A 13,176-nucleotide genomic window follows, 5' to 3' on the forward strand; every position below is an offset into this window, starting at 1 on the left:
ATGAAAGCCACAAAAACTGCACATAACAGCACCAGTACGTTGGTTTATGAGGATGTTACCTACAAATATGCAGATTTCATCAGCAATTAGTGTTGCAGCTGTTTCACTTGTTGTATTTTTGTGGCTTGGCCGATGGCATCACACCACGTGGAGAGCGAGGCCGGCTGAAGTAATGTAATGTAATGTAATCCCAGTGATGAGGGTCGACGACCTGTGTGACAGTTTTGGCATCCCGCTGGCACTCTGTGTGTGTGTGTGTGTGTGTGTGTGTGTGTGTGTGTGTGCTGAATCAGAGATGTGTAGAGATGGATAAGTGATTATAGTCATGATACTGGATCATGGAGGATTACATGCATGCACATTTGCACACATACGTAGTTTCACCTTATGACACAGGAGTCTAAATGCAGGGCTAATACTGCCATACAAAAGGGTCAGAGAGAGAGACAGACCAGGAGAGTGAAATAAGGGATGGATATGTACTGACGGATTATGAGGTATTATGTCAAAAATATCATAAATGTAAAGCAGCTTGTATATTTGACTATTGCTCTCTTTCTTTCCATTCTCCCTTCTTCTCTCTTCCTCTTTCTATCCTCCTTTTCAGGCAGTAGGCTGCCATCATGGCCATACCCAGGGGACATCCTTCTTCCTCTCCTTGGCCTCCTCTCTTCCTCCTCCTCCTCTTCCTCCTCCTCCTCATCTCCTCCCCGCTCCCCCTGCATGCCCGGCCGCTCCTCCTCCACCCGTCCATCAACGTGGCGGTGGTGTTCAGCGGCTCTAGCTACCAGAATGAGGTCAGAGGTCGTCTCAGTGGGGAAAACTTTGTTGACTTGCCCGTGGTGGTCAGCCCCGTGACCGTGCTGGTCAACGACACCAATCCCCGTGACCTGCTTACACGGCTCTGCGATACTATGGCAACAGAGAGGCTGCACGGCGTGGTGTTTGAGGATGATGTGGGCTGGGGTACCGGCGCTCAGGTAAAAATGATTTATGCATTTTTGGGTTTCCTGATAAAACATCCTCTCTAGGGTCATGGTGTTCAATCACCCACATCCAAAGCTGTGCAAGGCAACATTTTTATGTAAAAAAGCATCTGTCCCATCAGTTTAAATCACAAAGAAGAACTAATTGAGATGCCAAGCATGTACTATCTTTGCTCAAATTAAATTATGGTGTTTGCATGGTTCCTGATCGTAAAGGGAAAAGAAGTGACATCAAATCGTAAAAGAAAACTGTAAATAGTCTTCTAAAGACCAGGGGAAGGAGCACTCAAAGTAGTAAAATAAAAGTAAAATGAATGTAATTTGTTATTTCCACCGCTGACTCCTGTCAGAAAATAAGCAGTTTAAGTCTGAGGAATGTTTGAAGTTACATTACGTGAGTTTTATTTATGTCATCGGATCAGACAAACCTGTTCTTTGAGTTCAGCTACATGCAAAATTGCCTGGTCCACCTTAAAAACATGACTGAATACATACACTTGTCCCTGTTGATTAAGTAGAATGAGCTGTTCTGGAGCTTTCGACAGCACTGTATATTGATCTTGCTGGGCAGATGGATTTTGCCCAATTGTCATGGGCAAAATTATTCAGATATCCATTTTTTGAGCACTTTAAAAGCTACCCTGCGGACTTTTCTTGTAAACAAACAAAGATTCTGTTTACACTCAGTGTTACTTATCAAAATACATTGTGTGTACCTTTTCCACCCTCATTAAATTTATACAAAGCCATTTTTTTAAATAGTTTGAAACCTGCATTGTTTACATCTATATTTACTGGCAAGTAGTCTTCTTCTTACCTCTTTTGCTGGTGCATTGCTGTGAAAGTGTGAAACCATTGGCAGGAGTGTATATTATGAACAACAACCAACAAAACATGGACCCGCTTATAGAAACATTGCTCCATAGTGCTGCTAGAGGTCAAAAGCTGGACACTTCTTGTCCATGTTGTGTTAAAAATTGAGACTGAAAGTTGCAATTAATTTGAAATTAGGTCAAATTTTATTTTGTGATAAGATTGAACGTTGCAGAACAGTTTGACCCTTCCAGTTTCAACATGGCTATCAGTCAAATTTTATAATTTAATCTGAATTTAAAGATAGAGTAAGTGATTTGGGAGGAAGATTGTTCAATACACTTTTTGTCAAATTCAGCAAATATCTACTCATGGTCCGCTAGCTGTCTGTTCTGTGTGTGCGCTGACAAAAAAATCCAGTGTCCATACACAGCCGTGACTCTGTAAATGAGAAAAACAAAGTTGCTCGGGCTGAACCACGCAACACTATTCCAGCCAATCAGCAACAGGACAGGGGGACGTCATCAGAGCAGCTGTCTGTGTGAGGACATGACAGTCTTCTGTCTCCAGCAGCCATTGAATGGTGGGGGAGGGCTGGCGAACTGGAGTGAGAGACTGTGTCCAATTCACATAGAAAGCGTTTTCTCACGGTATGCTTCCATTTTATTAAATTAATCAATCCACACTGAATTCGAGACAGTCTCATGGAGATCCCCCATGGGTTTTATGCTCCGAGTTTGTTTCTGTCGCATTTAGTGAAGCGTAATCTGAGCAGACAGCCGGTCAAGTAACACAAATATCCCACTTTATGTGTGTTTTCAATTTATTAACTGTATCAATGAAACAATGAATACAAAATAAATAAAGAAAGTTCTGCTGTCAGTCAGCCTGGTGAAGGCAGTTTGTCCAGCAGCTGTCCTCTCAGCTCCCCAGGAGCTGCAGCTGACAGACGGCTGCTTCTGTGGACAGAGACGCTGAACGCAGGTCGAGTGAGAAGTGAGGAGGCCGCAGAGAGAGAGAGAGTGTGGATGGACTGTTGTGCTCATATGAGGCAAAAAAATTTTTTCTGCTCGTGATAAAGTGTGAGAGGAACAGAAGTGACTCTACAGCTGACGCATCGCTCTGGAGAAAAAGAGCGATGCGTCATGAACTACAACCTCATGAAAACTGTGTTGCTCTGTGATATTTTAATTCATGCAAACATTCAATCTGTCTGTTTGGTCTTCAGGTGGCAGAAGTGGCACAGATCCTGGACTTCCTCTCCACTCAGACAGCTCTGCCAATTGTGGGCATCAGTGGCGGCTCTGCAGTTGTCATACCATACAAGGTACTGTCAAAATAATAAATCATCTCAGCATTGGCGCGTCGTTACCCTGAAGCCCTAACTAGTCCTAGAGTAGTCGCCCTTCTTGCTATGTCACTGCAATGACACAAAAAATATAACCCAAAAGTGGTGAAATAACATGACTCACATATAAAGAGCAATTAAGAAGACAAGAAAAAGATTCTAGGAATAAGATGAACAACAACCTGTAATGTAAACCCTGTACCCGCCTTTCACATCCTCCTGTCTTAGTCAGAACTCTTCCACACCGCCGTCATTCAGCTTAAAACAACTTAAGTGGGTCAGAGCGGTGAAACCTACTTTGGCAAGCAACTCACTGCATGCAAATATTTGGATATGAGCAATACAGATGGGCGAATTATCAGCGATGACTGTAGCCATCGACCCTCATCAGCTCCTCTAATCCTTGGCTGGGAAAAGTCTGAGTTGTGGGAAGGGAAATTTTGCAAGGGGAGACAAATGCTACGGGCGATCTATGCCTCAATCAATCATCCCTGCGTACTTGAAGAGCAGCAGGTTTTTCCTGCTATGATTTATCATGTATCTCACTGATGAATGAAGATGAAGGGCAGTGAGCTGTGTAGTTAGATTGTAAAGAGGAGATTGATGACATCAGACGGATTCTTAATCTATACTTCTTTTTCTACTTTTGAGTTGCAAAATGGCTCCATCCCTTCTTCCTCTCATGCTCCACGCTTCCCCTCCTTCCTTTAATCGCTTAACTGTCATCATCAACACCTTGTATTTATAGAAGCAACTCTCACACATAGAAACACACATGCAAATGAACACCCTCACATGTGAGTGCACACACGGAGCCAAACGAGTGCATTCCTACACTGATCCAGCACAAGAAGCATCTAAACTGAGCTGAGAAGTGTAGCTCTGTGACTGCGAGTGCTGGATATCACCCTCAGGCAACATTTTGTAAACCATAGCATGTATTTATCAGCTTCCTGTTAATCAAAAGGTATGTGCAGATGTCACGGCATAGATGAGTATTAAACAGAAGGAGTTGTAGCTGCAGGAGGGTGATTGATTTGCTGTATTTTGATGGTGGAGCAGGAAAGGCAGAGTGAGTGAGTACGAGACAGAGAAAGGCGAAAGATGCTTTGATGAAGCTTGGCTGACAGCTGCCTGAAGGCGGTGTTTTACTGTCTCACAGATAAGTTTTCTTCTCCTCCGCTTTCATGAGTAAAACAGACGTTCTTGTTACCCCCACTCTTTTCCTTTTCTCTTCCATCATCTTGTGCTTTTTTTTTTCTTTATTTCTGTCTCTGTCCACTTCTCACCTTGTGTCATTTCACTTTAGCTTCTCTTCTCCTACAGCTTTACCATTTTCCCTTCATCACCTTTACTTCTTGACACATTTAAATCCAGTTTTTTAGCTTCTTTGTGCGCCGACTGAATCCATTAAGGATGTGGCTAGAAGCGAGAGGCCTGTGCTCCCTTCTGCTCTCTCTGAGCTCCAGGACCCCATTAAACTGTTAATTAGACCCTTCAGGAGGTTGAAACCCCCCACAGCTCTTATCATTCACTCAAAACTCCAAACCATTCACTTTACTTTTCCTTCTACTTTTCTATTTTGCTGCCTATTCCTTGTGTAACTTCTCTCTTCCCTCCCTATCCTTCCCCGCTGCACATTCAAATGGCAAGGAGGTGTTCATATTTACCCCAGATATGCTTTTGATGCTCATCTCAGGCAGTATTTCCACAGTGCAAAGTATCCGAAATGAAACTTTGCCCCAAAATATTTGGGGCAACGTTATCAACAATCTCTGGTTTGTAATTTGCTGAAAGCTGATCACGACTGTCTCAGTCTAGCTTATTTAACCCCTCTGCTTGACAGTAATGAAAGACAAAGGCGCAGATGGGACGTTATTTATCACACAGACAAGCCCATAAGTGTTGAATGACAGTTCTCTATATAGCACAAAGAGTAAAGCACTCTCCTCTGAGGTCTGCCTGTCGAAGGCCTCATTCACCCCTCCTCCTCACACTCCCCCTCGGTCTCGTTCTCTCTCTTACGCACTCCTTTGTTGTCAGCAAGGAGAAAAAAGCTTGTCAGAGGTGTCTTGCACAATGGGACAGGTGGATTGGACGGAGAAAGACATATGTGTGAGTGCATGATTCTCTTAGGGGATAAAAGAGCTCAATAGTGCTTGATTATCAATAGCCTGATGATGATGAATATCTTTGATGGCAGGTTTAAAAAGAAGCAGCAGCCGCCCGGGCCGCCTATTTATGGTTCCTGTCTCAGTGATCTCTCCATGGCAGACAACAAGGAAGGAGGGAATGAGACAAAGATGAAAAGATTGAAGGGAGGAGAGGAAGTGTGTCTTTTGTCAGACGGCACATATATCAAGCAAAGGTGAAGAGGAGGAAATGAGAGAGCGTGAGGAAGGGCTGAGAAAAGGCATAAAGACTGTTCAATAGGGCCTGTGAGGAAAAGAGAAAAAATATTGAAACATGTGTCTTGGAGGAGTTTAAAATCAGAGGTTGAGTATGTTTTCTCTTTGTGTGTGTGTGTGTGTGTTCCTTGCAGGCTGGCTGTGAGTTATTGCAGTGTGCTGGGTTATCATTAGAGGGTGCTGCATCCAGATGTTGAGTCATGGGAGTAGTAGAGCAGGAGACAACAGGGAGGAGAAGGAAAGGAGATGAGGGAGGGAAGTGAGGAGGGAGGACACTGGAGGGCTGCAAGACACACAAACAGGATGTGGTGGGTAGGAGGGGGGACAGCAAAAAACTTTAGGGGTCATTACGTGCTTCTTGTGATTTTCTGTCATTTTTATACTATTATAATCAATGTCAATGTTAAACATGGTCAATGGTCCAAAACTTGAGGTGAGCATGTATAAAAAATGCTCCCTAGAAGTCAAAAGCCAGAGCTTCAGCCTGTTCTGAACACTTTGTTTGCAAAGTTAGCTCTACTTCCTCCTCATGATGACATCAGATTGTTCGCTCATACCCACAAACGGCCGTTCGTTCTGTAGTCTTAGTTGCTACGGTTGTTCGTGTTGTTCACTTGCATATTTCAGGTTGAATTCTAGCTCAAACATGTATGGACATATTTGAGAAGTTTCCATTTCAAGTAAAGAACAAGAAAAAGAAATGAAATCCTCCTACTACTCGTTGTTTATGTAGCCTCTGGAGCCAGAAGCTAACCAATCAGAACAGAGGAGGCTCATTGGGAGGGGGGCCTTAAAGAGACAGGAGCTAAAATAGGCTGAACTGAGGGACCACTAAATGCTTAGTATAAGATAAATAAGGTGTTTTTAAAACTGTAAATCATGCAAAGATATTCCAATAGAGTCTGAGAAAATGTAGACCTGGAAATGTGTGTGATACATCCCCTTTAATGTCAACAACAAAACTGTGCAGTTTATTTTGCGAAAAATTTCACCGTCTGATAAAAAAAAAAGTCCTTAAACTGTTGAGTTACCTCAATGAGATCAGCAGTGCTTAGTGCCTAATGTAAAAGTGCACTATAGTCTGAACAGGAGAACAGGAGTGTCTATGGATTACTTTCTTTTTTAGCAGTAGTAGCAGTAGGTCCTTGGTCCCAAACAAAGCTGTTTTAGGAAAGGGACTGCTCCCATCACAAGCATGTAGCAAGCCAAATTTGTATTAAAAATAGTAGCTGATGGAATAAAAGACCTCATATACATGGATGTACCAGTTCTAGGGAGGTTAAGAGTGAGATTAAGACCCTCTTTACTGTCATTTCTCAGCACTCACATACATTTAATCAAAATTTATCCTCTGCATTTGACCCATCTTATAGTGCAGCGCCTGGGGAACAACTCCAGTTCTTATTGCCAGTGCCAGTTGTCAGGGACACTGGCAGGAGTATTAACCCCAACATACATGTCTTTGATGAGGTAAAACCTCTTCCCTGGTGGAAGCAAATTGAACTTCCTGTGTAAAAGGTAGTGAGAGTCCAATAAATTAACCTGAGTTTTCTGTGCGGCTCTGAATTGATAGAAGTAGCAAATATTCATATTGGCACTGTTAACTTTGTGGTTCTGATAAAATTCACCTACCTACTACAGAGATTTATAAAAACCCTTTCAAAACCCACTGGGCTATCTCAAAAATGCATTATCACCAAGCTTCAAATAGGGCTGAGTTTCTGAATAGGTGACATTTTGGAGATAAATTATTTTCACAGGACATATAAAAGAGAATAATTGCTCGTGTAAAACCAATGGCGTTTACTCGTTAGTAGTTGTTCAATAATTAGGGTGTAGTAAAACGGAGAAAAAGAGATTCATTAACTAAAGATGGCAACTTGCATCTGCTGTAGTGAAACACAATTACTCCTCACTGTTTTTGAAGGAATACATAGTGAATATTTGATCACTTACAAACCAGTTTTTGTTCATTACAGTTACTAACAACAAATAATGAGCGATCGTGGTTGTAGACGATGATTAAATCTGAAATAAACAAAGCCGACAGCTTTATGTGTTTGCCAGTAAATGGGAACAAAAGTGCCTTTTAAGTGTACACATGATGGATTTTTGAGGCAAAGACACTGTTGAGCTTGAGTATTGGAGCGTATAACGTCATTTATTACAATTTGTAGCTGTCAGTAGAAGATTATATTATAGGAGTTATAGTCTCAGTCCTTGCTGTAGTCTAAGGTCACACATTGTTTGTGATGTTGGACCGAAGTGATACAATGAGTCAGACGTCTCTCATTGGATCACAGTGTAGTTTCTGTTTTTGGGGTTTCTGTGGCCAGACTGACCCCCTTTCTCTGTTTGTCCTTCTGTACTTCTGTCTGTGCTCTCCACCCCCTCACTTCTGGCTCTCTCTTGGCCTCATGGTCCAGAAACCAGAAACTCCATAAACAGGTCATGAGAAGCCCAGAACCGCCACACAGTATTCCTGCTGGAAATGTTTTTTATCACTGGGAATGAAAGTACGTTAATAGCCAGGCCACCTCCGGGTTTCACAGCATGGCCCAATAATTTCAATAAAGCAGTCAGTCAAACTACTAATGCTGTGGCATTAAGGGCCAGATTTATTAAGAAAGTGGATTTGCGGTGGCAATCTGTGTGTATTTAGCTCCTTATTTGCGAAGGCAGTAGCTCATTACTGAGGTAAATTCAAACGCTCACTGTAAACATCTGATTAAAATAAAGAGCAGTTGCAGATTTTAGTGATTTTACAGTTGATGGTCAAGTTCAAATTCAAGATTATGTAATAAAAACAAACCACAACACTGTTTGTTTGCTCTTACAGTAATCTGATATTATGTTCATTAATAATTATTGCCTCTCTTTCCTCATAGTAATTGTTTAATATGCTCATATTTGATTCGTGTTCCTTTTCATCAACACAATGTTGCTTCTGGCTCATGTAAATCCCATTTGCATCATGTTTACGCTTGGAGAACTTTCCCTGCAAAACTGGCTGTTGTAAATTGCGTGACTTTAGAAGAATACATAATCAAATTCTGTTAGCTTGTCCACCTATTCTTTGCATAATCATCCCTTTAAATGCATGTAGAATAAGGAGAGAGATGTATCTTGTAAACAATCACTGTATGACACACAAACTTCAAATCCAGCCTGCTGTGACTGCTTGATAAATACATCACATCCACGTCAGAATGTGTTACACAGTGTAGAGTCAAAATGTAAGGACTGATTATGTATCAATGACTGAAAATTTATCAGTTAACCACTTCTGCCAACATAAAGAAGACATGAAAGTCCAATTATCTATTAAAACAAACATATGTTGACATCATGTGACAATTTTTTTGCACTCTATGAAAAGGATTGTTTCTATTTAAAAAGTCAGTTCACCCACATTACTGAAAAAACTTACTTTTCTACTTCCCACCAGTGGTAGCTAACCATTGCCATAGTTTTGTTTTGATGTTCTGAGGTTTTGAGAGATATCTGTCTCAGATTCCCGGTCCCATGCAGGACCATAGCAACCAGTGAGAACACTGAGGTCATGGTCCTTGGTAATGTTTTCGCAAATTCGAAGGGTTTAATGACATGAAAAGTTAGCATTGTACGTTTACATGCCATATTACAAATGTTGGGTTTCAAAACATCCTAAAATGTGATTGTTTTGGGCAAAAAAAAGAAGTAAATTCAAAGGGATTTTGTATTCTTTGCAGTACATAAAGTATGTGGCAGTAAACAACATTTAGACCAAAATGTAGGAAAATATTTATATTATATTTCAGAAATTATTTCCACAGTTGCATGAATAAATAATTATAAAAATTTGTTATTTAATTTTTTGTTTTTTACATAGTTTGGGCCCACGCACTCACACACATAACAGAATTTGGACTAATGACCTCTAAAATCCTGGCAGGTCTCAAAACTGTTGACATTGTGTTCTGTGGACAATTCAGAATAACCAGGACTCTCCCAGGAAAGAGAAGTTGCTGATGATGTTTTGAATTGTAATGCATGTTTTTTTTAAAATCATTTAGGTGAACGGATCCTTATAATTTTAAGTGTGTTGCTTAGCTTGTGTGTATAGGCTGATTTCAGCAGGGTGACCCTGTGGTTAAACCGACATTAATGTACAACTCACACGCAAAGGCTCACTGTAACCACAGTACTGTCTGCAATCGCATAATACAGATTAACCCCCTTTATATATCCTTCCATTGAAAACTCTTTATAGTGGGGTAAAAACCTCAAACATCTGGTTCAGGATGCTTTTTGGCTTGTGTATGTGTGCTTCACTGTATGGGCGTTTATCCATCTTACTGTATGCGCTCTATGCTAAGAGAATAGTCATGGTTGTGAGACGGACACTGGTGACATTTAGATAGCAGTTTACTAGTCACAGGGAGTAACCTATTACTCAGCCCATGAAAACAGTTGTATAATGTCTCCTGTGGCTGTGAAAGATCTTTGTCAACTCTGAGAAAATGACCAAAGTGATCGCCTGAGAAATCTCAGTTTAAGCTTGAAGTCTACAAATATTTAACAGAGAGCATTGAAAGATCAGTCCATTTAAAAGGCAGAGAGGGTCTATCAAGTTGCATTATTGGAAGTGTAAAATGCAGTGTTTTTGTTTGACGTCCATCAAATTATTTGATGGACTGCCATCACATTTTGTAAAGACATTCATGGTTCCCAGAGGATGTCAGCATCAACAAGTTGACATTTGTGGTTTTCGGTGAAATATCCGAACAACTATTGGATGGATTAGCATGAAATTTGCTACAGACATTCATGTCTCTCTCTCAATATGAATTTAATCACTTTGGGGATCCTTAACTTTCCGTTAATTTCAATATGTCCGGTACTTTGACTAAATACTCTCTAAACTAATGACATTCTCATCATCTTCAGCCGTTTAGTGCTGAATAGCAAATATCTAAGTAGCATGCTAACAACCTAAACTAAGAAGGTGAAACTGTAAACATTATACCTGCTAACATCAGCATGCTTGTGTTATCGTTGTGAGCATGTTAGCATGCTGACGTTAGCTCCACAGTGCCTCAGTCGTTTATCGCTTCACAGTACTGCAAGTGTGGCTGTAGACGTAGTCTCTTATACCCCATTTGTACCCTGCATCAACATGTGATCTGTATCTGGATGTTATATGAATAAGAAAAAACACACATTAATGCAAGATGTCAATGCACTCAGAAAGCATAGTAATCGGAATGCAGTCGGATCGGCCAGACCACATTTGGAGGTGGTCAGGTTCGCATTGTGATCAGATCCGTGGAGCGTGACCACATTCACAAGAAAAAAAAATCGGTCCAGTAAGTTGAAAGCCTAGCTCCGCCTTTTCCTGCCAACTGAAGCAAGCTCTGGAAAAGATACAAGTACACATTGAGATCCGTTCACAATGCGGTCACAATTGAGAAAACAAAAGCGCATTTTAATACCAGGTGTACAGTAAATGCAAAGACCCACAGATGTCATTATCCAGATAATGTATCCAGATATAGATCACATGTCAATGACAGGTGTAAATGGGACCTTGGTCATTTTTAATCTGTCTCTTGCAAAATCCTCAATTTTATTGAAGTTGAACACAAAATTGTTGGAGATCCTCTTTAAGTTAAAGTAGCAATACAGTCATCTACAAACGTTTAATATGTTTACTTATATATACTTTTATATACTGCTGGCAGTGGCTTTGTATGCAAAAACTCAATTTAAAAGTAACCATGGCTGAATGTAGTGAAGTAAAAAGTACAAGATTTGCCTGTGTTTCCATTCTTGAGATGGAAGCTTGCATAAATGCAGCCTTTAGAGAGTGCAGCATGACAAATGTATCGGAGTCCACGTGTGTGAGCGTCTGTGTGTGAGTGTGCGACCTGCTTCCTGTTTGATCGGCACCAGTCTTTCCACTGAGGGGAGGTATGGCACAGAGTTCTCCCCGTGGGAGGAGAGGAGTGTGTGAGCAACCACCATGTCCACCGTCCTCCTGTCACATTACCATACGCTCCTGCAGTAGGACTGCTAATTACGTCTGTGTGTGACAGCCACACTGCCAAGGCGGTGCGAACAAGACGGCTGGGAAGTGGAGGATGAGAGTGGGGGAGGGTGAACTTTGTCTTTTCATTTGAGTGCGTGTCTGTATGCGTGCGAAAGGGTTGGACACGGAAAATAAGGTAATTTCGTTGTAATTCGTCCTTGATATCACTGTGAAGAGGACAGTGGATGTCTTTCAACACATTTGCCTCTGACTTTGTTTGATTTTTCACAATTTAACTGCAAATTGGATAGTGATGCAACACTGATTGGCCCGGGGAGGGGGTGTCACCACATTATTTGTTTGTTTAATAGCTCAGACACAACTAATTGGATTTTAATGATACTTCTTCAAATGATGTATCTCACCTCTCCTCCGTCATATCAGCTGAAGTGGGACGCTACAGTTAACCAGGGCTGCCATTCAAGTGCCATTTTTTATTTATTCAGTGACAGCCTGACATGGTTGTGTACTGCTATTTTTACAGCTATTCTGGTGCGTAGCCCAGTCAGTGGTCTAGTGGAGTTTCAGCCTCCGGAGGTGAGACTCAAACAAACCCAGACTGAGATGAAACTGCTAAAACTGAATGAAGAAGAGTCTAGATGTGATATTCCTCTGGTATTCCTCTGGCTCACAGCTCTCTGGGGGCTTTGCAGAGGCTCTGAGCTGTGGGAGAATGAAGAGCAACAGGAAGGAGAGATGACAGTTAGTCACATCTGAGACGAGAACAGACTGAGAAGATGTGAGACCTGGTCCCAAATGGCACTTGACAGTTTAACACTGTCTGCTGTCTTATGTATGATATCTGCATACGTGTGTCAGTGTATTTTGAGATTTCCCAGACTTATAGGCCTATTTCCTCTCTCTAGTTAGTGTATGATGATGCTTTACAGTAGATGGATGTAAAGAAAAAGAGACCATATTACCCCAATCTGTGCTCTCTTGCGCAAGCTCCCTTTCTGTTATCCAATCAAATTCAGAGTATTACTTGTATTAAAGCCCTGCATGCTTTTGCACCTGCTTACATCACAGGTCTACTTGTGCCCTACAGCACTGTTAGGCCTCTTAGATCTCCAAACTCCAAGCTATTACAGAGTCTTGTCTAAAAAGGGCAGCGACAGGGTTGTGACTAAGCCTAAAATGTCACATTGGTTGATTTTTGTAAGTGTAGACTGAATGCAGTGTACACTTATTATGTCTTCAGTTTATGTTGATATACATATTTTTGTGTCAATCTGTCCAGTAAGCATGGTTTTGAGGATTTGAAGTCTACAAATTAGGGCTAAATTTGGTTGAAAAGCAATCATTCAAGCAGTCTTAGACTTATATTGTAAGTGTTCTTTTACGTCCTTTAAATGACTGTGTTTCAACATGTATTAGGACCTACTTCACACTGAAATATAGTCATTTAAATGCTATTGAAACAACATTATATTGCATGTAACCTAGATATCCAGAGAACTCATCCAATTTCAAATTGGACCCAGTTTTGTCTCAGATATCTAGGCATACAGTATTTGACCTGCAAATCACAGAATCAGTGCTTACTGAATA

The 13,176-nt window shown here is 41.1% G+C and overlaps 1 protein-coding gene across 2 annotated transcripts in view; it reads left to right on the forward strand.

Annotated features, from left to right (window-relative positions):
* The window catches only part of LOC122971653 (glutamate receptor ionotropic, NMDA 2C-like), a 67,719-nt gene that overhangs the window by 10,459 nt on the left and 44,084 nt on the right, over positions 1–13,176 (forward strand). Inside the window, exons 2-3 of one of the 2 annotated variants that reach the window (XM_044338391.1) lie at positions 608–980; positions 3,028–3,126. In XM_044338391.1, coding sequence (XP_044194326.1) covers positions 624–980; positions 3,028–3,126 — 456 coding nt within the window. In that variant the 5' untranslated portion in view covers positions 608–623. Of the gene's footprint in view, positions 1–607; positions 981–3,027; positions 3,127–11,692; positions 11,762–13,176 lie in introns of those variants that run through there. The other variant, XM_044338392.1, reaches the window with a different exon arrangement.

The sequence above is a fragment of the Thunnus albacares genome, chromosome 20 (assembly GCF_914725855.1).
Source record: "Thunnus albacares chromosome 20, fThuAlb1.1, whole genome shotgun sequence".
In the NCBI taxonomy this organism is placed as follows: domain Eukaryota; kingdom Metazoa; phylum Chordata; class Actinopteri; order Scombriformes; family Scombridae; genus Thunnus; species Thunnus albacares.